This window comes from Pleurodeles waltl, chromosome 9, assembly GCF_031143425.1.
Source record: "Pleurodeles waltl isolate 20211129_DDA chromosome 9, aPleWal1.hap1.20221129, whole genome shotgun sequence".
Lineage (NCBI taxonomy): Eukaryota > Metazoa > Chordata > Amphibia > Caudata > Salamandridae > Pleurodeles > Pleurodeles waltl.
Window position 1 is genome coordinate 266753763 of NC_090448.1, and position 25920 is coordinate 266779682.

Below are 25920 nucleotides of genomic sequence, written 5' to 3' on the forward strand. Positions count from 1 at the left end.
TCTAAAGACTAACAAACAAAATATGTTTATGCGGTGTGCGTGGCCACAATTGATATAAGCTCTTCCTGCTACACTTCCTCTTGAACTGTTTCACCTTCTCAGAGATGGATGTAAAAGGTGGTACAGGAGAACAAGTGGCAGCAATCCGTAGCATATCCAAGTAAACGTCACTGCTACATTTCAAGATAGTTGGTTAACCTACACAGAATCTCCACAAACACTTAAGTTACAAGACAATTTCTCAACAAGCCTTGAAACTGAAAGCCTTTGTCAAAGAATGTGGTGAGGTTTACTTAAATAGAGGGAAGACTAAATGTGAGCATCATTTGCATGACAAAGTTATGTGGTAGAACAAGAATATATTTTGGAACTGCTTGAGGGAAAAAAAAATAGTAACATAACTGTCTCAAAATACGCAGTTTTAATGAAATGCGTGGAGTGTGATTTGTATTCAGACATGTTTGCATTCATGGATAAACTTGATGAACAGTCAAGCTGGCTCTAAGAAACAGCAATCTTGAAACTGATGTTAGGAAGCACGACTTGGACATGCTGGCCCACAACAGATGCAACAAATCTTGCCCCGTTAATGGGGACCTGAATAGGCAATTAGTTCACCTTCACCTGACATTCGTTCATTTAAATACCATCTATAAACCAATCAAACAATAAAGCCATGGTACCTTGGTCAGTGCCATTAATGGAAATGTTGAGGTTGACATAAGAACAAGCAGGACCAACGATAAAGTTCTCAGAAATTGATACACCTTTCACAAGCGTGATTTCCAGTTCTGATCCTTTCAGCTAAAAAGAGAATGTAATTTAAAGAAGTTATTGTTTTGACCTAAACACATTTTAGACAAATCATACAGAATTGAGAAACACTAATTCAGACAGTATTTAAAGAACAAGACATTTAAATTGCACTAAACTCAATTCTTTAAAGATTTAACAGCAAACATAATTGTACAGTATTGGATTTGGGTCAACGCCAATAAGACAGTTCATTTTACAATTGTTTTTGTCCTCTCGTTTGGAAATATTATGATACAAACAGAGGCATAGCATTTACAAATGACGTAATGTAATGGTTCACATAACCAAACTGCATGTATCTGCAATAAAGAGATCTTCTGGGAAAGTAAAACATAGATGTCTTAATTTCATCCACACTCTTGAGCTACAAAACTATAGATTTAAGACCCACTTAATATATAAATACAGAAGTTAGCATAGCTGTCTGTCACTTTTGAAGATGATAAACTCAGTGATGCCCACTGTTTACCAAAATCTTATCATATACTCAGTTGACTGTCATTGATGCTCTTTGTGGGTCAAGATCTGTATAAAGGCCACTATGCTGAATTATAAGACCATTACTAGGAACAAATCGACACATACGCAAATAAATTATCCCAAAATTAGAGATAATAATGTCAGGCAAGACCTAAACAGGGCTCCAATGGAGCACAGTTTTTTCCCCAAACCATGCTAAGGCCCTCTGACTGTAGTAATCGAATTATGAAGAGGTTGCCTGACTCGTGAGAGAAGACAATTAGTCTGCTGAACTGAATCCGTGCATCAGTTCATCCAGTCAGCCATGACAACACTGCCATATTCTGCCTGCTGTTTTGCTCTACCCACCTACTGTGGGAGAAGTAGGTTTTGCTTTTTTGGGAGGTCAACAAAGAAGAAGAAACCCATCAAGGACTACATCTGGGTCAATGTACTTGTCCAATATAGCTACTATATAGGCCAGTCCTGTGGCAGCACTGTAAAGAAGTTATTTGTTCAAAGATGCTCTGTGATGTTTCATAATATTAAATGTGATTTTGAACTCATCAGATCGTGGCTTTTGCAGGAGGGCACCTCTGAATCGAATGTGTTTTCAAGAAATCCAGATCCAAAAAGTTCAGTGTTTATTTGACAAGAGTTTGTTTAAAACCAACCTTGAAAGGCGACCCAATATCTCAAAGTAAGACTCAAGAAAAGCTTAATTATATAGAAGAAGTGGCCAGAACCAGTGGAAATATGCTTCAGGATTTCGGTTTCCCTTTTTATTCTAGTCTCATTGGTCTGTACATTTCGATCGAGGGCATCAGCCGCTTTTCATCACCACCTTGGTGAATGCTGACAAGATCAGTCAAAGATAGTTTATTGGTGCTATCAAACTTCTTGCATCTGGGAACATAACAGAATCTGTTAAAATCTTATGAAAGAGGTCAGTATGCTACATTTATTTTCTCATTCATTGTCTCGTTATAGATATAATGAAGTCCAGATTCTGTCTTAGAAGGCACAAAAAGCGGACTTTTAGCTGGCTCCAAAACCAGCATCTGTGGGCAGTGTAATGCAGCATACGTCATGGTTTCACAAAAGTGTTGTTGTCAAAGGCTACACTAGGAGGAACGCAAAGGTGGAGTCATAAATTACTCTAAAGCAGCATCCACAAATTTGGATTCGGTGATGCTTGGACTACATCACATGGCTGTGGGTTAGTGGCAAACTCTATGCCAAGTCAGTGGCAAGTGTGAAAAAGAATGGTATTTATGAATCCTGGTGACACCTCCATGGGCCTTGCCTTACACTTGGGCCTTGCCTTACACTTGGAGAGAAGCAAGCCAAGTGGTTCGTTTCTAGTCACTTGGGCAGTTGCACAGCAGAACTGCAAAAAAGTAAAATATAAATATATTGCAGGAAAAGGTGTGGCAGAGGTGGATATTTCTAGATCAGGATTCTGCAGTGAATGGCTGCCATAGAAAAACTTTTCAAACCTGGGTCTTAGTTGTCGGCACATATTAGGACAGCCTTTATGACTTGTTTTATACACAGATTGGGAGCCACAGATTGGTCCACACACTCAGGTCACACAAGCAATTAACTTTTTTCTATTTTTGTGAGTTTCTCTGTGCCATGTAGGGGCTCACAGTGAGATTGTCCACATCGGAATGACCTTCCAAAGGTCATATATTTTAGCTTTTTGAGGGCCCAGATCTCTAAGCTGTAGCTGAAGGGAACAGAACATTGTTATTTAATAGCTAGGGAGCAGGTTCAAGACTAATGTGCATATGGCTGGGTCCAAACTGGAAGGGCATGGGTAGCAAAAAAAACAATGGATTTAGGCCCAGATCTCTGGCCTGGGGGTGAATGCTTGACATTGTTCAGCATTCCGTCTATCACTTGTTATTTTTGAAATTATAATTCGGGTCACATAAATAGATGAGAAAAAGTAATCAATAGGGTATATTAAAAAAAAATTACATTTATAACAAATCCATAAAAAGCAAATGTAAGGTGTGAAGTTGTTCCTACCATGGTATCACATTCACTTCTGCTCCTGTGCCAACAGTTCTAAACAATACAGTAAGTTAGATATCATATTTTGCTATTTCTACATGCCCAATATACAAAATAGGTTTTTATTTGCTAATTTTGTCTCAATTTACAAGCAAGTTCAAAACAAACATAACTAAATACAAAACACATCTTTGAAACGGAAAACAAACCTCTATCATTGTTCGGATTTTAGTAACCTTATTCCAAAACCACTGCATTAGAAAATCCATTCTTGCAGTGTGGCGGACAGAAGGGATTTAAAAAGAATACCTTCATTAACTTGCACACCTTTTTACAACATTTCGTAGCCCCCTTGCTATGATATGCATGTCACCTATGCTGAGAGAGTATAGTTTGTCAGTTTAAAGCAAGAACAAGTAGGATAAACGCTTAAAACAAGAACGATTGGCCTTGAGAAGTTTTTCCTCTTACTTGGGTCTTCTCCTGTATGATCACACTGGAGGAGCTCGGCACTGGATAAGACTTCAGAGGGGATTTGATAGTTGCAAGAATGAAATCCGTGTGACCCTTGATAACAGAATCTAAATAATCTCCATCAGACTGGCATCTGTAATATACGGAAATCTCATCTGTAGGAACCAGATTGCCCTGGAAGTAAATAAATCAGCAGAAAGGTTACGTAATATTGCACAGTGAAATGAGAGAAGAAAACATGTTACAGTGATCCATCTCAAAGATTGTATGTGGCTTTCAACTCTTTACTGTTATAACTTTGTGGTAGAATACAGCGAAAATGGAGACCCATATCTGAAAAAAACACCACAACACCCACAAATGTCTATAGTGGTAAGTTCCCATATGAACCTGTAAGCAAAGACACAAGCATAAAAGTGCTGACAGATACTAACATGCACTACTCTGACTACATATTGACTTTTCTGTAACGAAGGAGAGATTTTCAAACTCTGGTCTCAGTTACTGGGGAGAATGAGGGGATATACGGGAATTCAATCTGCACAAGTGTTCTTGAACACAAACAGTGTTTTGGTAAAGCAACTTGGAAAAATGCACTGCTAAAAGGGTAAAAGTAACATTACTGTGTTTTAACTCTGTAATGTCATTGTAAGAACATAAATGTGAACAGTGAAAAAAATATCCTTGGGGGATGGGTCAAACTTATTTGGGCTCACTAGTTAGCAATGATTTAAATTTCAGTGAGCATTTTTGAGGTGGAAAATAATTTTGGGCTACTCAATTTCAACTTTTGCCTATGTTTATTGTTTTATTTATGTATTTAAAGAGTTTTATTAATCTCAACATTGTCACGTTCTGGTCACTTGAAGAGTTTGGGCAGTATGTGAAATAGGCATTGAGCAGGGTAATTAGTCTAATTAACTGAATGTGCAGAATCGAAAACCGGACTTCTTTAGACACAACCCTTTATCAGAGAGCTTAGTTGAAAAGCCATCCTGAACAGTTCTGTTTTCAAAAAATTAAGATGGTTCGGTTCTGTACTGAGGCTGTGGATGAGACTGTTTCAACGATTGCTTATTCCAGACTTCCTCCATATTTCATTTATTGGAATCCTGTTTGGCAGGATCTGGTTGGAGTTTGCTGATCTCTGTCTGGAGTGTACTAAGGGTTCAGTTGTATTTTTCTTTTATTTAAAAGCACCACAAGCCTTTGCCCAGAAGACTTTGCAAGGGGGTGCAAAAAATATTTAATTTCGTTCTGGACACAGCGACCCAGTACACTACTTTTAATGTCTGTTTCATGTGGTCATATGTCCTGTGATTGAAACAAAGTATAGCAGCCCAACTTTGCAATCACTATAGCCCGGGTAAATTTCTTTGGGAAAGCAGTGTCCATGACAGTGCTATTACAGGCACAGGGAACCTTCTCTCAAATTTGGGTTTGGAGAAGAGGAAAGACTTTCTGCAAGATGCAAAGGTGGTGACACATTTTACTACTGCTTGTATCTGAAGGGAAAAGGTTAGACCCATGAAAATGGAGATCACAAGGTTTTGGACTTCCTAAGGGCGTTCAGAGTCATTACAAGAACGGTAGGCCATCTGAATGGGCAGACAGAGTGGTCACACTTCCCGTAAGATTCCAGTTTTGGTTTTATTAAAGAAGATGCAGCTTTTTTTCAGCCTATGCTGTTTATGCTTAAGATATTTGGTAATCAATGACGGAATACACAATGTCATACTCTAATGTGGTGAGAATTTAGGAGACATCTGTTTTCTTTTGGACATGGAGCTGGTAATTCATGAAGGCTTGTATTAATGTAGGCATATAAATATTGAGCAGTAAAGGAGAAAGAGAAGAACAAAATCACATGCAGCACTTCATGGTGTGTGATGTAAAAAACAAAGAGTTACCATGCACCACTTGACTAGAAAAAGTGGATGCATTTCCAGGTGAAAATGTTAACTACAGTCTCCTTTAAGTCTTTAGCAAAGACTAGTGTGATCCACTGAATCTCAAGCTGCTAAGAGATCAAGTTGAATCAGGCTGACTTGCTTGCCTTTATTCAGGTTAGTGAGGAGTTCTTCTTTTATATTGGCTAGGGTTTTTTCAGTTCCATTCTTTAATCGGAACCCAGAATGCTGATCGCTAAAGTTACTGGTGTACGGAAGGGGGCCTTTTAATTGTCGTTACTTTTTCTTCTGAGATTCTGAAAGGCCACAGTAGATTTGAAATAGGACAGAAGCATAACAAGAGTTGAGAATCTGCTTTCAGTTTCTTCAAAGTGGATTAAATGATTGCATTGTTCGGACAACAATGAGCTAAACATGTTGAAATAGAAGAGATGTTTAGCTTTAAGATGTACAAAACCAGCGATGGAAGGCATTGCTTCTTAACAGGCAAGTTACTTACCTTCAGTAACACCTTATCTGGTAGAGACAATATCTAGTTGCAGATTCCTTACCTTAGAATCTCACCCAGGCGTCAGTCTGAATCTGGAAATTGTTTACGAGCAGTACCCCAGCACACCGTTAGGTGGCGTCAATCGGCTCGGCGTTTGTCGTCGGCATCAGATATGTCGTCTCAGGTCCTATATAGGAGTCACCCCGGTTCACTGTCAAACAAGTTACTTACCTTTGGTAACGCATTATCTGGTAAAGACCCCAGCAGCAGATTCTTTACCTTAGAATTTTGAGGTGTTAGCTTGGAATCCTGAGCTTTTGCTGATCAACAGCCCTGCGGCACCATTAGGTGGTGGTGTTAGGATCCACATGGCAGTGTCACTGGATCCGTCTGAGACGTCACGGTCACCTATCAAGGTACCACGCAGGAACGTGTAGATAAGTACTTTTCCACAAACTTCCACACCAGAAGCGCAGTGCCATGGACGAACCAACAGTTCTGTCTGTGTGAAAAACTAGGGGCGTGAAAGGGTTAATCCGTAACCCTAATAAATGAGTCCACAGAGTGGGGAGGCACAGGTGGGTGTAAGGAATCTGCAGCTACAAGACACTGCATTACCACAGATGAGTAACTTGTTCATTTGTTAGCGACTTGTAGCTGCAGATTCCATACATTAGAATAGATACCCAAGCCATAACCTTTTGACGGTGGGATGCTGACCAATTCAATTTAGACTACAAAGTCTTGCAGGACCAAACGGGCAAAAAGGCCGTCTCTGCGGACCTGACTGTCCAGACAGTAGTGTGTTGATAAACATAGCAGAGACGCCGATGTTGCAGCCTGGCAGATGTTGAGGACTGGTACACCTCTTGCTAACGCAGTGGTAACAGCTTTGCCACTGGTAGATTGAGCCCTAACGCCCTAAGGAGGCTGCTTTTTGGGGAGAATGTAGCAGATTTTTATGCAGAGAATGACCCAGCATGAAATGGTTTGCTTCTGCACTGTCCATTTCTTTGTTCCCATGTCCCCCACAAAGAGTTGGACATCCACCCGGAACACTTTTGTGCTGTCAAGGCAGAACAGAAATGCTCTTTTTGGGTCCAGTTGATGGAGTCGCTCCTCTTTCTTAGAGGGATGTGGGGGGACAAAGGAACAAGTTACTTACCTTTGGTAACGCATTATCTGGTAGAGACTATCTAGCTGTAGATTCCTTGCCTTTGAATTCTTTGGCATCAGCTTCGAATTCGGAATCTTTTTGCTTAGCAATACTGTGGGAAAGTGCCAGTGTTGGCATGGTTACCCCCCACATTTTGCCTAGTGTTCATGCCAACTTTGATTGATAGTGTGCTGGGACCCTGCTAATCAGGCCCCAGCACCAGTGTTTTCCCTAAATCTGTACCTTTGTTTCCACAATTTGCACAGCCCTGGCACACAGTTGAGTCCTTTGTAAAAGGTACCCATGGTACAAAGGGCCCTGTGGCCAGGGAGGCCTCTAAGAACTGCAGCATGTATCAAGCCACCCTAGGCAACCCCTCACTCAGCAGATGCACACTGCCTTGCAACTGTCTGTGGAATAGTTAAGTCACCCCTCTAGCAGGCCTTACAGCCCTAAGGCAGGGTGCACTATACCACAAGTGAGGGCACAGCTGCATGAGCAATATGCCCCTACAGAGGCTAAGTCCATTCTTGGACATTATAAGTGCAGTGTAGCCATATTGAGTATATTGTCTGGGAGTTTGTCATCACGAACTTCACAGCTCCATAATGGTTTCACTGAATACTGGGAACTTTGGTATCAAACTTCTCAGCACAATAAACCCACACTGATACCAGTGTGGGATTTACTGAAAAATGCACACAGAGGGCATCTTAGAGATACCCCCTGTATGTGAGCCAAACTGCTAGTGTAGGACTGACCGGTCTATGCCAGCCTGACACTTTCAGACAAGTTTCTGACCACATGGAGTGAGTGCCTTTGTGCACTCTGTGGCCAGATACAAAGCCTGCCTTGGGTGGAGGTGCTTGACACCTCCCCCCTCCTACAGGAACTGTAACAGCTGGCGGTGAGCCTCAAAGACTCCAGCTTCAGGTTCGGTGCCCAGTGCACTCCTGTTAGTGGAGAAGCCTACCCCGTATAAAGGCCCACTTTTGGCAGCAAGTCTGGCGGGAAAATTAGGGAAAACAGGGAGGAGTGATTACCCCAGCCAGGACCACCCTAAGGTGTTTAGGGCTGAGGTGACCCCCCTCCCTGCAGAATCCTCCATCTTCGTTTGGAGGAGAGGGCCCAATAGGGATAGGAATGTGCCCCTCTCCCCAAAAGGGAGTGGGCACAAGGAGGGTATAACCACCCTCAGGGAAAGCAGCCATTGGCTACTGCCCTCTGACCCCTAACATAACCCTAAATCTAGGATTCAAGGGCCTCCCTGAACCGAGCTCACCTGACTCCTAGAGACCTACAAGAAGAAGGACTGCTAAGCTGAATCCCCCAGCAGAGAAGAAGGAAGACGACAAACGCTTTGGCCCCAGCCCTACCGGCCTGTCTCCTGCTTCAAAGAACCTGCAAAACGACCAGTGACGCATCAACTAGCCCAGCGACCTCTGCCAACTCCAGAGGACTGCCCTGCACACAAAAGGACCAGGAGCTCCAGAGGACAGCGGCTCTGTCTAAAGAAACTTACAAGGAAGGACTCCGACCTCACTCTGGATGCGCAAGTCTTGACCCCTGTGCACCTGACACCCACAGCCCATGTCCAGGTGGTCCCATCCAGCAACAGAGGGTCCCCAAGCGATTGCTAGCAAGTGCCCTGCATGGCTTGACCTCTCCACCCATCCACGACGACAGCTGCAGAGGGAATCCCAAGGACCCCCCTGACTGCGAAGCTCTGGACGAAGATATCAGACACCTAAGAACACACTGCACCCACAGCCTCAAAGTTCAGCAGGCGGTCCCGCCTCCCTGTCCAACCGTTTGTGTGCCCTAGACACACCTCTGGACCCACCTGCTGCCTCTGAGTGACCCAGGGGTCGCCTCATAGACCAGCATTGGAAACCCAACGCCCTTGTTTGCACAATGCACCCGGCCACCCCCATGCCGCTGAGGGTGTGTGTTTGGTGCCTACTTGTGGCCCCTCCAGTGCCCTTCTAATCCCCCCCCCCCCGGTCCGTCTGAGCCGCAGGTACTTACCAGCAGGCAGGCCTGATTCCAAGTATCCCTGTCTGCATAGGAGCTCACGTTAAATTTGCTCAACTTTGACCTCTGCACCCGGCCGGCACCGTGTTGCTGGTGGTGGATGTTTCGGGTTAGCTTGAATCTCAACCGGTAGACTTCCTAAAACCCGGAGACTGAAACTGTAAGTGTTGTACTTACCTGTAAACCGACCTAACATTTCTACCCTTCCCCCGCAGAACTGTTTTGAAATTTGTACTATATCCACTTTTAATACAGAGTATTGCCAATAATTCAAAAACTTTATTACTTACCTATTTCAAAGTACTGTTGATATCTGTGTGAAATACGAAACTTTTAAGGTACTTACCTGCAGCTTGAATCTTGTGGTTCTAAAAATAAATTAAGAAAATATAATTTTGCTATATAAAAACCATTGGTCTGGAGTTAAGTCATTGAGTGCGCTATTTTCTGTGAGTGTCCAACAAATGCTTTACACTACCGTCTGATAAGCCTAACTGCTCAAACACACTACCACAAAAGAGAGCAATATTATTATCTACTCTAGCCTCTGTTAAGCCTCTGGGGAACCCCTGGACACTGTGCAGACCATATCACCCTTTGATATAGTATATACAGAGATTGCTTCCTAAAATACTGTACTCTGGCACTCGAGACCTAGTTAGCAGAAACCCAGTGCACTTTCTGTCTAAATCACATCAGATAGCAGGCAAAAAGTGGGGGCTAACCATAACCAAAAGGGTGTTTTCCAACAGGAGGTTAGTCCTGGCTCGAGGTCCGGGACCTTGGCCACTCTTCACACCCCCATGGAATAGGACGCTCCAGCCTCCATAGTCACGGTAGAGGGAGAAAGCGTGTCAGGGGAAGTATCCAGATCACTGGCTTTACCCAGGTCCGTACGCCTGTCCATAGGGTCTTGTATCTGGTATTCTACAAAGGTCTAGCGACCCCTCCCTTCCTCACCATACGCCAACCCATAACAATAATGGTCAGGATCCAACATGGGGGCAAGGCCCCTGTCAAAGTCTCCGGCTCTGTGTCTAAGTCGGCAATGAGGATGGGGTGACACTGCCTGGGGGCACTGGCGGCGTTGGGAGCTCAATATCAGGACCGGCATCAGGGAATGTAGAGGTGGAACGACCAATGACGGTTTGGATCCAGGAACCGATTCATGAGTGTCCCCATGGAGCTGAGGTCGAAGCCGCCGGCATAGAACCCAAGGGGGCCCCTCCAAACCAGAGGGGCCCAAGGGTTCTCCAGTGGGGTCAGACCACCCAAAAATGAGGGGCAGGCCTCATAAAACTCTCTCATTTGGGGAGGGGTCGCTATGGCTCCCGGAAACTCTGGGAGGCACGGAGCCGACCCAGAGGACGGAGGCGTAGAACGACAATGCTTATTTTTTCCCGACTCGTTGGCAGACAGGTGGGGTGAAATAGACGAACGTTTGTTCTTCTTCAACTTCTTGTGCCTCAACTTACTCAATCGTCCCAAGGACCTGGAGTGGGACGACGATGAGGGAGGACTCTGCATCCAATCTCGGGACCTTCCTCTCAACTGAGATTGGGACCTACATGAAGCCAAGTGCCAAGCTGCAAGGAGCTTTAGGGAATGCTCCCTCAAAGTTTTTGGATTCATGGCCCGGCACTCAGAGAGTGACTGTGTCGTGGTCGCGCTGCAGGCACCACAAGCACACAAGTTCCATTACAGACATCGCCCAATGACAGGATCCGCATGCCTTGAACCCGGTCTTACACAAAGAAATTCTCAATGCACCAGGAGTGTAGACACTCAAAAAATCTTTGACAAAAAAGTCGAAAATTAACAGTCAAAGAACAACTGAGGGGTAGCTCTTCTTCCGATCAGTGCTAGACTGCTGCCGAAAGAAAAGAACTGATGTCAGCCCGCTGGGGTGGCCCCTATAGAGGGCTCAATGTCATATCTCGCACAGTCGGCACCGATGATGGACGTGGAGCCCATCGACGCTTGTAGGAAGCTGGCTCTGTGTATACTATCTCAAAGTGAGAGAGTGTGCACAGAGTCCATGGGTTCCCCTTAGAGGTTGATCGTGGCAAAATTAGATAATACTAATGCTCTATTTGGGGTAGTGTGGTCGAGCAGTAGGCTTATCAGAGGGTAGTGTTAAGCATTAGTTGTACACACAGGCAATAAATGAGGAACACACACTCAAAGACTTAACTCCAGGCCAATAGGTTTTTATAAAGAAAAATATTATTTTCCTAATTTATTTTAGAACCAAAAGATTCAGAATTCAAGTAAATACATAAATTGTAAGGTACTTGGCATAGGTAAATATAAAACTTTGAAGTAAAACAGTAATGTACACAGTTTAGCATAACATGGCAATAAGCTATTTTAAAAGTGGATACTGCAAAATTCAACAGTTCCTGGGGGAGGTAAGTAAAGGTTAGTTTGTCAGGTAAGTAAAGCACGTACAAGTTCTGTCTCCGGGGCATAGGCAGCCCACCGTTGGGGCTTCAAGTCAACACCAAACACCCAGCACCAGCAACACAGGGCCGGTCAGGTGCAGAGATCAAAGAGGGGCAAAAATTGCATAAGTGCCTATGGAGACTAGGGGTGCTCCGGTTCCAGTCTGCTAGCAGGTAAGTACCTGCGACTTGGGGAGCAGACCAGGGGGCTTTTATAGAGCACTGTGGGGTCCCAAACAGGCACACAACATACGCCCTCAGCGGCACAGGGGCAGCCGGGTGCAGTGTGCAAAGAAGGTGTTGGGTTTTACGTTGATGTCAACGGAGGGACCCAGGGATCACTCTGTGATGCAGGCAGGGCACGGGGGCTTCTCGGCCAGCCACTGACTGGGCAAAGATGAGGGCCGCCTGCTGGTCACTCCTGAACCAGTAGTTGGTTCCTCTCAGGCCTGGGAGTGCAGTGCTTCTTCCAGGCATTGGGTTCTTTGTAACCGGGCAGTCACGTTCAGCAGGGAGCCTCTTGATTCTCTCTGTAGGCTGATTCTCTCTGTAGGCGTCACCGTGGGGGTGCAGGGAGGTCGTCTCAGGGTGGACACGCCGTGGGAGTTGTCTGGGGGTCCTCGCTGCAGTGTTGGTTTTTCTGGATACGGGCCGGGGTCGTTGGGTGCAGAGTGCTGGGGACTCACGCTTCAGGAGTGAGGTGAGAGTCCCTTTAAAGATGGCTTCTTCTTGTTGCTTTGGACAGAGCCGCTGTCCACAGGAGTTTCTTGGTCCTTTGGGTTTGCAGGGCAGTCCTCTGAGTCGGCAGAGGTCGCTGGCCCCGCTGGATGTGCCGTTGTTGCAGGTTCTTTGAATATGGAGACAGGCCGGTAGGGTTGGGGCCAAAGCAGTTGTTGTCTCCTCCTTCTCTGAGGGGTTTTCAGGTCAGCAGACCTTCTTGTTCAGGTTGTCAGGAATCTGTTTTCCTGGGTTCAGGGTGGCTCCTAAATACCGACTTAGGGGTGTGTTTAGGACTGGAGAGCAGTAGCCAATGGCTACAGTCCCTGAGGGTGGCTACACCCTCCTTGTGCCTCCTCACTTTGGAGCGAGGGGGACATCCCTTTTCTTATTGGGCTAAATCCTCCAAAGCAAGATGGAGGATTTTCTAAGGAAGGGGTCACCTCAGCTCTGAACAACGTAGGGGCTGTCCTGACTGGAGGGTGACTCCTCTTTGTTTTTCTCATTATCTCCTCCAGACTTGCTGCCAAAAGTGGAGGCTGTGTCCAGGGCGGCTGACAGCTCCACTAGCTGTAGTGCCCTAGGGCATTGTAACACCAGGATTGAGCCTTTGAGGCTCACCGGCAGGTGTTACAGTTCCGGCAGGGGACACAGAGTGCACAAAGGCACTCACCCCATGTGGCCAGAAACTAGTCTGGAAGTGGCAGGCTGGCAGAAACTGGTCAGCCAAGCACTAGCAGTTGGGCTGGCATGCAGGTGGCATCTCTAAGATGCCCTCTGTGTGCATTTCTCAATAAATCCCACACTGGCATCAGTGCGGATTTATTGTGCTGAGAAGTTTGATATCAAACTTCCCAGTATTCAGTATAGCCATTATGGAACTGTGGAGTTTGTAATGACAAACTCCCAGACCATATACTTAATATGGCCACACTGCACTTACAAAGTCTAAGAATGGACTTAGACACTGTAGGGGCATATTGGCATATTGCTCATGCACATATGCCCTCACCTGTGGTATAGTGCACCCTGCCTTAGGGCTGTAAGTCCTGCTAGAGGGGTGACTTACCCATGCCACAGGCAGTGTGAGGTGGGCATGGCATTCTGAGGGGCGTGCCATGTCAACTTAGTCATTTTCTCCCCACCAGCACACACAAGCTGTGAGGCAGTGTGCATGTGCTGAGTGAGGAGTCCCCAGGGTGGCATAATACATGCTGCAGGCCTTAGAGACCTTCCCTGGCATCAGGGTCCTTGGTACCAGGGGTACCATTTATAGAGGACTTGTGTGCCAGGGCTGTGCCAATTGTGGGAACAAAGGTACAGTTTTAGGGAAAGAACACTGGTGCTGGGGCCTGGTCAGCAGGGTCCCAGCACACTTTCAATTATAGCTAGCATCAACAAAAAGCAAAAAGTTAGGGGGTAACCATGCCAAGGAGGCATTTCCTTACACATATCCAGTCACTAATGCTGACAATTAAACTAAAGTCCATCCCATGGCAATGGTAACTTTAGAATGGGGAGGGCTCACTGGCCTGAAACAGGTGGTAGTCTCCTCCGCAATTCAAGTAGAATGTCTGCTAGGGAATGATCTGGAGTCCTAAGCATGGGCTGAGGTAGAGCTCAAGAGCCATGCAGCCATGCTGGGTATCCCTGAACTGGTATGTGTTAAGACAAGAGGACAAAGCAGAGCACAGGGTGAAAAAGAAGTGTTGGAGTCTGGAATAATGGTCCAAACTTCCAAGAGAAAAAGTAAGAAGACTGAGGGACCAGCTTCTACACAGCAAAAGAAACAGGACCTCTCTTACCAGGAAGATGTCCTATCCCCTGAGGGAACTCAGTACTTGGAGCTGGAGCCTTATCAGGTAGAGCTCTTGGGCCCAGTGTGACCCTCAAGGGAACAGCTGTGCCAGGGACAAAAGACTTGTCCCACTCTTGAAGGCCTGAGGCAGCAAGCAGCTGAACAGGAGAAGGGAGATGTCAGTGGCTCCCACAGGGTCTATTGGGAGGATGGACTCCTTTACACTGAGGCAAGAGATCCCAAACCTGGTGCCTCTCACTTCCCCCTGCAGGAACTGTAACACCTGGCGGTGAGCCTCAAAGGCAAAAAGTTAGTGGGTAACCATGCCAACAGTGGCATTTTCCTACAGACGCTACCTAACGGAGCGCAGGGGTACTGCTCAAGAAAAATCTCCGGATCCAGACTGATGCATGGGTGAAATTATTTTTTTATTGTTTTATTAAGTGATAAGGTCAAATCAAAAACATCAACAACATTCAACTTCATGCCCATAGTACATCTCCTAGTGAACATGTATGCATTCACAAATAAGTACATTATAAAACCCCTTCCCAGTACAGCAATACAGAACCTGAATTCAATGAATTTATCATCTGAACCAGAGTCCACCGCCCAATTACCCCTCGGCAGGCAATGTCATGAGATACGCTGTCATGAGGGCCCAATAATCCCTTAGCCGGAAGGCTCTGGGGGAGCTCCTAGGAGTATGTTTTGAGTTAATCCTTACAGTAGACTATGTCGTGGAACCATTGTTTTAATGATGAATATGCTTTGCTTCCCCAGTGTAGTGCAATCCACCTCTTAGCAAGCAATAGGGCCACCGCTGTCAACTTTCAGTTTGTTGGTTTGAGAGGCTGAACAAACCCCAGTAAGCATGTGCGAGGGTCGCACTGTACTATTTCATCAATTACCTTATTGAGTGTCTGTGTCATCTGTGCCCAATACTTGTGTATATCAGCACAGTCCCTTGCAAGATGTCTGCCCCCATTATCCCGCAGTGGATGCATTTATTCTAACTTTGGAGCCCAAATATAGCCAGCTGCACCGGTGTGCAATACATCTGTTGTAGGAAATTAAAATGGATGATCCGTAAATTACCATTAGCCATGAGTCTGGCAGTGGAGTGCAATAGTGTGCCCATTCCGTCTCAGTGAGCGGGGTTCAAGCAACCCATTCCATTTAGCCATCAGTGCACCCAGGGCTGACGCGACTCTGACTGCACCACATTATATAACCCTGTGAGCAGACCTGTATGTGTTGTGCTAGTGAGAACCAACTGTAATGCACTGGAAACAGCAGGGGCCAGTGGGAAAGTCGGATAATATTCTTGTAAAGCCAATTGTAGTAGGATATATGTCAAATGCATAAGAAGGAAGTCTTGGCTCTCCTACAGTAAAGCAGAAAAGTCCAACAAGCGGCTTTCGAGGAAAACATGCCGTATCAGCCGTAGTTCTGCAGCTCTCAAAAGCCCATGTGTTGTGCCCTAGGTTCTTGCATCACAGATATAGCAGGATGATTGGCCAGTGGCATCGCTGGGGTGTGCAGAGGGAGCTGGCCCCTCTGTGCCCCTAATGCCTGCCACACACACAACATGTAATTAAGCTTAATGATGATAATGGTATAGGGTCTGCCGAAACTTGCTCCATAGCCAGATGGGGGTATAGTGTTCATGGGGTGTCCAAAAGTAAGCGTGTTGTGCCAGCATGCAGAGATAATAGAGGGAGAAATCTGGAGCATCAAAGCCGAATTGTTCAAAAGGCAAAGTTAGCTGTCACCACGTAAAACGCAGGTGTTTGCAAGCCCAGGCCAATGATGTCAGCAAGGAGCATAAAATCTTAAAGAAGGCCTGGGTGAGCGGGATTGAGATGTTAGTAAACATGTTTAGGAATTGAGGTAGTATGACCATTTTCATGACCGCAATGCAGTCAGCCATAGAAAGCAGGAGGCGAGACCATCACCAGACCCACTCCTCCAGGCCAGAAATGGCTCTACCATAGTTATAGCAGATCATAAGGTCCGGATCCCTGTGTGCCCATATACCCAGATATTTTGCAGGGTCTGTACTCCATTGTAATGGGAAATCAGTGCGATACTGTACCGTGCTAGCCGTAAGCTGTAACATAAGAATTATCCCAATTGATACTTAACCCGGACATCCTCTCAAATCATACATATTCTCGAAGGAGAATATCCAGGTGGATCTCCGAGGTCTCTCACATAGAGCACCATGTCATCGGCATACAAAGAAACTGCTAACAGGCGCAGCCAAAACATTAGAGTTGCTGCGCCGTGCCGCAGAAGGACAATGCAGCAAGGGGCTTCAGAGACAAAGCAAATAACAATGGTGACAAGGGACAGCCTTGTTGGGTACCCCTGCCCAACGCAAAAGGTTCTGAGGTAACCTCATTCACCCACACACTTGTGACAGGCTCGGAGTACAATAGCCAGATCCATGCAAGAAAGCCAGTAGGGAGACCCATACTCTTGCAGTATGGTAAACAGACGATCAAATCAAAAGCCTTAGCGGCGAAGAGAAGGATCACAGCTACTTTCATAGTGGGGTCACGGTGGTGTAATAAGGCGAACAGCGTATGTAAATTATGAGTGGCGTATCGGGCAGGAATAAATCCCACCTGGTACAGCAAGACCATATTGGGCATCAGTGGCAGCAGTCTGGTGGTCACCAATTTGGCCATAATTTTTTATCTATATTGAGGAGAGACAAGAGGCGATATGACTCACATCGCTCTGGTGTCTTGTCGGGTTTAAGAAACAGGACAATATGGGTTTCCCCCGAGTAAAGGAGGCAAAAACACTTTGTTGCAACCACCTCTTTGAATGCCAATAATTTGGTGTATTCTTTATAAAACTCCCCAGGGATACCACTGAAACCTGGCGTTTTTCCATTGAGTAGACTGTGTATAGCATTTTTAATGTTGTCTACAGTAAAGGGTTGACTAAAATATTCTCTTTGGCCTCACAACAGCCACAATAAGGCAAAATTGTCTACATAGTCAGCTATTTCACCTGACGTTGCCGTATCCCTGTGCCCATACAGCGCATCATAGAAGGCAGTGAATTGCTCCTGGATACAGTTAGTGCTATGACATAGTTCGCTATCCGTAGACAGTATATTAACAACTTGTGCCTGAGAACGTGGAGTCTTTAGCTTGCAGGGTCTAGGCATATATTGAGGTCCCCACCCCAAATCAAGGGCATCACTGGGAGGGGGTGTATGAGGCCCCACATATGTAGGAAGAAGTCCCGGTCATCTATATTCGTCCATAAGTATTAACAATGCTGATCAATGTGCCAAAAATCTTGCTCTGCCCTAAAAAGTATCAACCTTGTTCATTAGTCTCAGAATGTATAAGTTTGAACTGTATCCCTTTACCAATAGAGTCACCTCTGGGAACAGGTATAATACAAAGAGGCAACCTGCACATCCGCCCACCCACCCACCTCCCCCTTCACCATAGCAGCTGAGTGTTTAGTCAGGTGCGTTTCTTGTAGATAGGTGACGTGCACATGAAGCCTGACGAGGTAAGCAAGCACCTGTCTAACCTTTTCGGGGTTATTCAGGCGCTGTACATTCCATGCCATAAAATTTAAAGAGGACACCTTAGAACCCCAAAAGTATTTATCGCCCTCAGCTTAAGTTCACCCCACGTTGGTCAGTAAAGTAACCTTGTATATGGGCAACACATAACTAGAGAAAAAAAAAAAACACCCACTTTAGCACCCCAGCTTGCTAAAGGCACAGTTCCACCCTTGTAAACAGCAAGAAAACACAACCAACCATAATGCCTCCAGCCATCCATCACTTTCGCACATTTGCAGTGCCATCCAAGGCACTAGAGTAATTCAGATAGAGAATGCATCACTATATTGATATTTGTGTTTTGACCACTGACTCTGTCGCACCACTTTGCACTTGGCTTAGCTGTCCACCATCACATTAGCAGTCACAACTTAAAGACTCCATTTTGTATTCAGCTTAACCTTCGCTTCACCGCCACTTAAAAAGTGAGAGTATCTTTCCGTACAAAACATGTAATGCAGCGTGTTCTATTCTACGTGTCTGCTTGTTCTTTTCTCACCAAAAGGGCTAGGACATAATGTGGAGGAGTCAGTCAGTCAGCACTATAAGGATGTACTAGAATTATGTTTCTGGTACAGCAGGGAATGGCTTAGGCTTGGGAGAGACACCTTGGGGGAAACTGGCCAGTTCCAACCTGTTTCTTTCAACCCTGACCTAAAATAGCCAGCATTTTTTAATACTTCTTGTGGAGCAGGAGGGGTTTTTCAAGAAATCTCCTTCCTTGTTTGTTTAAGGTATATAAGAAACCCAGGTCAACAGTGGGAGATTCAGAGACCTCAATCAGGACTGCAACGTCGAATGCCGGATATATTTCCCGTGAGGGTAGATCTCTCTCTCTCTCTTGTTGCGGCTGAAACGGGGTCAACGACTTGCTGGCAGGAGAAAGATGAAGCACCAGACAGGCCCTACAATGATGCATTTTTATTAATTATTTGCTTGCATTGTGTATGAATATATATACATATATCAACATAGGTGTTTGTATCTTTGCATGTATATATTTGCTATTTATAGATTGAAAAGTCTTTGTAGAGGTTCTTACTTCATTGTTGCACATTTTAAAAGTACACTTTCGGCTATACTGACCTTCCTTCACGAACCCTGCAAAAAGATATAATAAATATCTTCTTTAGACTAAGAAGTGCATCCCAGGGAATCTTTTAGACTCCTCTCAGTATGTGTATTTTGGCTCGATCAGCAGTAAAGCAAAACAATCACCCCCTCCGGTGGTACGGAGGTGACCTAGCAATCCAAACAATTTATTGCTCTCAGAGCATATTCTGGAGTGGCCCACTGTCCTGGACCATTAGATGTCCTCCCAGTACCATGCAGCCTGTAATATGTGCGAGGGTCCTCTGCATTAACAATACATGGAGACATCCTTTCAGTCAGTATCTGGGAGTGGCTTGCGACAGAGCCCCACTTTCCTGATGCATTCCATGACTGCCTGCAACCTGGTACAGGTCTTCGGTCCATCTGGCAGGTCCACACAAGGCCTCGCCGGATACAGTATGGTGTATTTCAGTCCAGTTTGCTGCATTTTTTTATTTTTATGTGAACTCTCAACGAGCTATTTGGACCGCTGCGGTGAAGTCTGGAAAATATGCACGTTCAGCTTGTTGATGCCGAACAGTCTTTCGGTCCCTAGAAAGCCAAAGTGTAGGAAGCTTTCCTGGTGGGTGGTGGACACATATTGTATTGGCACCTTATACCAGGTCCAGGCAACCCCTATTAGTTAAGTGTAGGCAGTGTCTAGGAAGACAGGGCTCTCTAGGGGTAGCTGTGGATGATCAGCCAAGACTTATCTAGGAGACATGCAAAGCTTGTGCAATACCACTATAGTGACACAGTAACTTGTAACACATGAAAGAACCAAACAGGGTTACCAAAATAAAGGTACTTTATTATAGTAACACACACTAGATTACTTATAGGCAGTCCCCCCAACTGGAGGAAAGTACACACTAGTTATATACACAATAGCAATCATAAATTAGCATAGGAAAAATACTTAGTGAAAATAATAAGGGCCCTAGGGAAGGGCCAAACCATATACTAAGAAAGTGGAATGTGAAGTGAAGTTCCCACCCCCACCCAAGGATATGGAGTTGTTAGAGGGGAGCTGAAAGAACTAGAAACCACAAGAGGTGAGTTCCTGGGTGACCCCCAGTGACCAGGAGAGCAGAGGTAAGTACCTGGTCTTCCCAAGGACTAACAGCAGGACTTAGAAAAGGGTTTGGGCAAGAACAGGACCAGTCTAGAAGAAACCAATAGTGGATTCTGAAAGAGGACCTGCAAAAGAAGGGGACAGAATCAAGTCCACAATGGAGTGTCCAGGGGGGGCAGGAGCTACTACCCACCCTTCAGTGGATGAAGAACCGGACTGATGGGGAAAGAAGACCAGCAGTGGATCTCAGCAGCTGAAGGGGAGACCTTGCAGCGGTGCAGATGGTGTCCCTTGTTGGTTGTCTGGTTGCAGATGGTCAGTGGTGTAGGAGAACCACAAACAAGCCTTGGCAAATGCAAGAGAAGCAAAAGTAGAGTGGCAAGGCTGAACCAGCAAGGTACTGGGGCCTTGACCCTTGGAGGGGAGTCCAAGGTGACCCTCAGCAGTCAGGAGAGTCAACAGAAGCAGTCATAGCCCCCACTAACATCAGGCACAGTAAGTCGCAGTGAAACCCAGTCAGCACACCGGAAAAGGAGTCCCACATCGCTGGAGCAGCAGAGAGGAGACTGTACTTGGCAGGAAGAACTGCAGGGGGCCGGGGCAACTTGGAGCCTGAAGATCCCTTGGAGCAAGTGACAAGCCTTGATAGCTGCAAGAGTCGAGTAGCGGTACTCTCTTGCAAGTACAGGCAAGTGCTCAGGGTCTCCGAAGCTGTATAGCTTGGAACTGAGGACCAAGGGGACCATTCCAGACCACCACCTGTGATGCAGGATCCATGCAGTTCCAGAGGAGAGCAGATCCACGTAGTCAGACGTCATTGCTGTAGGTGACTGCAGGTGCAGGGGAGTGACTCCTTCACTCCCAAGGAGATTCCTTCTTGGTGCAGGCTGAAGCCTCGCTGATTCCAGAGGATGCACAGCCGGAGAAAATGTTGCAGTTGCTGGAAGAAGCCAGAGAAACAATGTTGCAGAGCGAAGTCATCTCTGAAGTTGCAGTCTTGTCGGTTCCTGAAGAGTCTAGTTGCGGTTCCAGAGGCCAGAAGTTGAAGTAAACGATGCAGAGGAGTCCTGGTGGAGTCTTGCACGTCGAATCTGGGGACTCACCATTTAGCACGGTGACCACCTATTAGGAAAGGTCTCTGATGACATCTGCCTCTCAGATGCTCCCAGGGGCCTCTGCACATCCTAGCTTCAAGATGGTGGAATCGAGTGGCTACCGTGAGGCGATCTGGGCACCAACCAATAGGTGGTGATGGACTTTGTCCGGTTTCATGCCAGAGCAGGGACCAGGGGTCCCGGAGCTTGTGCAAAGCGGTTTATGCAAGGAGGGCACCAAATGTGCCCTTCAAAGAAAAGAAGTGGCTTGAGGAGGGTATCCCTCACAAGCCTTGTAGCACATAATTCTAAGGGAGAGGGTGTTGCCTCCCTCTCCCACAGGAGATCCTTTGTTTTGCCTTCCCCTGCCTGTGCTGGTCAAGCAACAGGAGGGCAGAAACCTGTCTGAGGGGTGGCAGCAGTGTAGGCTGTCCAGAACAACCTAGAAGACTGGTAGAAACAATACTGGGGATTCCTAAAAGGAACCCCCAGAGGGCATGGAATTATACAACCAATACTGGCAACAGTTGGGGTATAATTTAGACATGTTTGATACCAAAGATGCCCAGGTTCGGAGTTACCATTATGTAGCTGGACACAGTGTCCAGTACACGGGTAAAAGGGCTTCCTTGCACTTATGAATTCCAGTGTAATGGAGCTGAAGTTCTTAGGAGCATCTCTGCTCATGCAGGGGTGCCCTCACACACACAGGGACCTGCACCCTGCCCTCTGGGCAGGGAGTGCCTACCATAGGTGCAGAGTGACCTGGTGCAGTGACCTGTGGTGAAAGGGTGTATGCAGCTTTTCACGCAGGCTGCAATGGCAGGCCTGCAGACACATTTCACATGGGATCCCATGGGTGGCACAACACAAGCTGCAGCCCATGGGCAACTCCTGGTGCTCCAATGCCCTGGGTACCCAAGTAACATATACTAGGGACTTACAGGGGCACTGCCAATTGTGGAGTGTACAAAGTCCTAGGTGACTAAATTTAGTAGGGGAGAGCACAATCACTGGGGTCCTGGTTAGCAGGAGCCCAGTAAAAACAGTCTAAGCATACTCATAGTAGGCAAAAAAAGTCAGGGTAACCATGCCAAAAAGAGGGTACTTAACAAACACATTCGAGATTTGGCCCTATGTTTAGTGAAGTAATCTAACGATTATGGGATACAGCGCTTCGCAAGGACGCGGGTGCTTGGGCCCCAGGGATCTATGCGCTCACTTGACCACTAGGAGACATCTTTCAACAGCTGCTCGACATACAGTTCCAGTTTCCCAGTACTTGTGGTCTCTGGGATTTCAAGAATACGTATGTTGTTTCTGTGGGACCTAGCCTCAAGGTCTTCGTTCTTGGCTTGTAGGAGGGCAAGCACGTTTTCCATGTTGAGGCAAGATTCTCTTGTGTTCTGTAGGGTGTCCTCTGTCATGGAGATACGTTGTTCTGCTTCGGCGAGGCACGTGCCAGGGCGATCCAATTTAAGTGTCATTTGGTCTAGCCAACAATTTAGGATGTCAATTTTTCTGTGAACTGTCTGCAGACTTTGTTGCATGGCTAGCAGTGTGGTCTCTAATGTGGGGCCCCCACAGGCCTATTCATCCTGCTCAGAACTAGGGGAGACTTCACGTGGGGGCCTGAAAACAAACTCAGATTCAAAAGTGAAGCACGCCAGGTGTTGATCTGCCTTCCTCATCTTATATAGATTAGAGGTGTGATGGTGTGACCCTTCCCTTCCAGCGACAGTCACGCAGCTTATTTAGTCCTTTGGCCTCCGGGCCACTCCAGGGCCAGAGATGGTAGTACACTTCTGGTCACAATGTAGTGAGTGCCTATACACCCCTCTCACACCCCAGTGGGCTGAACAAGTGCCCCTCTTATTGTGGATTTTCTGTATGTAGAATTGTCTGATAAATAAGGGCCACCCATCACAGTGCCAGAGGACACAACAACCGCTGTCTCCAGTACAGAGCGTTATAGGCGAAGCAAACAGCTAATAATTCGGGCCTCAATGCACCCTGGGTGCCACACAGTCCATTCTCTGGCGCGATTTATCTGTCCTCAGGTCTTCACCAGGAGCTTCGATCACTGCCAATTAGTCTTTTATTCCTGGGCCCCTGCATGAGCTAGGCCTCAACGGAAGACAGTGATATTTAATCTGCATGCAGTCCCATCCAGACTATCAAGCCTGCTCTTCGCCAGGCCCACATCAGTAATAACGCTTACCGCCCGGTGGGTTGGTAATTCGTGCCGCTAATGTCTGAGCTGCTCCATTGTTGTTGATGGGGAGGTGGCGCAAAGCCTGTCCATACTACAGCCATGTCCTCAGGCAGACCTCTCACCACACCTAGTACCAAGCAGAGAGCAGCGCCAAGCCCAGCCGTGGTTGCTCTCAGAGATCGCTCACAAGTCTGCAGTCTCCGCGTGGGGCTCACCTCCCCAACCAGCTCTCATGAAATGCTGCCTCCTGCGGCTGTTCGCGGTCCTGAGCCCGATCACATTGCTACAGCTGCTATTATGCACACAGGCCACCCTGCTGCCATCAACGTTGACCGATTAGGCAGCTCAGGGGATCTCTACTGGTATCTAGGAGCCCTCTGTGTTACTCTGTGTCCCATGCCCATCAGCAGCAGAGCTGGACTTCTCTCAGGGAAAGGATTGATGCAGAAGCTTGGCCAAGGTGCGCAGTCGCACTAAGAGGCATCCATCTTACTCTAGATCCCTCCAGTTCCCCCCACCTCCCAAGAGAAATTCTAAGGTAAGGAATCTGCAACCAGATGTCTCAATCAGACATCTCACTAACTGGGACCCTTACCATACATAAGTAAGAAAGACTCATAAGATCCTTTACACACTTAACATTAAGTTTCAAACTTTTAGGAAAACCATTTACCAGCACAAATCTTGACAGAATAGTTCAGACAGGGGGTCTGTTCCAGATCACAATTATTAAAGTTAAAAGTGAACTTAAATTCCAAGCCTTTGAATTTGCCAACAGCAGAGAATGCTGCCACAGGAAACAGTGACAAAACTCTGTCACTCAACATACACAGTGAGCTTGGGCTGAGATCAGCCCATCGAAGTGCGTTCTACATCTCAAGCAGCCTGCTCTTGAAGCTCACTCTCAAGATATTCCACCACATCATCTACTACACTGCCAAATGACACTACTGAAACCTCAGAGGGAAATCATCTAGTCATACCTAGGGTATTCCAAGACCCCTTCCTCACGGACTCTGGCCCTATGCTCTGAGCAATTTCTTTGCACCATCAAAAGACTAGTGCCAGCAGTAAAATCCTGTCTGTATTACCATAAAGCAAACCTACTCTAAAATTACACCTTTGCAAAGAGTCAACAACGTATGCGTAAAAAACAATGATTACACAACAGCTAAGCACAATTATGCAGAGATCTCATTCTGCCAACATTACCTCCTTAAGTAATCATTCAAAGAAATCACAATCATTATATTTTAGACAACTGCACATTTGGAGACAAACAGTGATGTTAGTCTCTTTCAAGTATTCTCTGCTATGGAAAAATTTCTACCTCACACAAAAGCATATAAAAATACACAGGTCTTTTGTGGGAGCAAGAATGATAAACGGGGACATTAAGGGGGTCATTCTAACTCTGGCGGGCGGCAGAGGCCGCCCGCCAGAGTTCCCCCCTCCGAAATACCGCACCGCGGTCAGTAGACCGCGGAGGGTATTCTAAGTTTTTCCCTGGGCTGGCGGGCGGTCGCCAAAAGACCGCCCGCCAGCCCAGGGAAAAACTCCCTTCCCACGAGGATGCCGGCTCGTAATCGAGCCGGCGGAGTGGGAAGGTGCGACGGGTGCTGTTGCACCCGTCGCGTATTTCACTGTCTGCCAAGCAGACAGTGAAATACTTGTAGGGGCCCCCAGGGGCCCCGCGACCCCCCCTACCGCCATCCGGTTCCCGGCGGGCGGACCGCCGGGAACTGGATGGCAGTAGGGGGGGTCGGAATCCCCTCGGCGGCGCAGCTAGCTGCGCCGCCTTGGCGGATTCCAAAGGGCGGCGGTACACTGGCGGGAGACCGCCAGTGTTGCCGGTCCGACCGCAGCTTTACCGCCGCGGTCAGAATGCCCTGCGGGGCACCGCCGGCCTGTCGGCGGTGCTCCCGCCGACCCTGGCCCCGGCGGTCTTAGACCGCCGGGGTCAGAATGACCCCCTAAGTGGGTTATGACTAATGAGACTTTATAATCTGCCACAAATCCTGCCCCTACTTTTTGCCTGGTTTCTGATGTGGCTTTGACTGTTAGCGTATTAGGTCCCTGCTAACAAGGTCCACAGTTTTAGATTTTTCCCCATAACTGCACAGTTGTTTAGCACAATGGGCAAACTTTTTAACTACCATTGTAACTCTCTAGTAAATGGTACCCATGGTGCCTGGGGAAATAAGGAATGTCTCTGAGGGATGCAGCACCAGTTGTGAGGCCCCTCACCAAACTCACACAACTGCTGCCATTGCAGGCTGGGTGTTTTGGTGCAGGCTATATTGAAAACACAACCTGTCACACACCCCTGTGTGCCAGGTCCCTTATCACTGCAAGTGCCAGGTGCAAGTCACCCTTAAGGCAGGGGGCATCAAGGCACATGTAAGGGTATATATGCATGAGCAAATTTGCCCTTGCTATGTCTGTCGATTCTGAGACACAGTAAGTGCACAGGTAAGCCATTTTAAATACATGTGCTAGACACTGGTCATTAAGAGTTCCCCA

The 25920-nt window shown here is 46.6% G+C and overlaps 1 protein-coding gene across 1 annotated transcript in view; it reads right to left on the reverse strand.

Annotated features, from left to right (window-relative positions):
* The window catches only part of IARS1 (isoleucyl-tRNA synthetase 1), a 703557-nt gene that overhangs the window by 125728 nt on the left and 551909 nt on the right, over positions 1-25920 (reverse strand). Inside the window, exons 29-30 of the mRNA XM_069206674.1 lie at positions 3769-3945; positions 684-804 (exon numbers count right to left, since the gene is read on the reverse strand). Of these exons, the coding sequence (XP_069062775.1) occupies positions 684-804; positions 3769-3945 (298 nt within the window). The remainder of the gene's footprint in view (positions 1-683; positions 805-3768; positions 3946-25920) is intronic.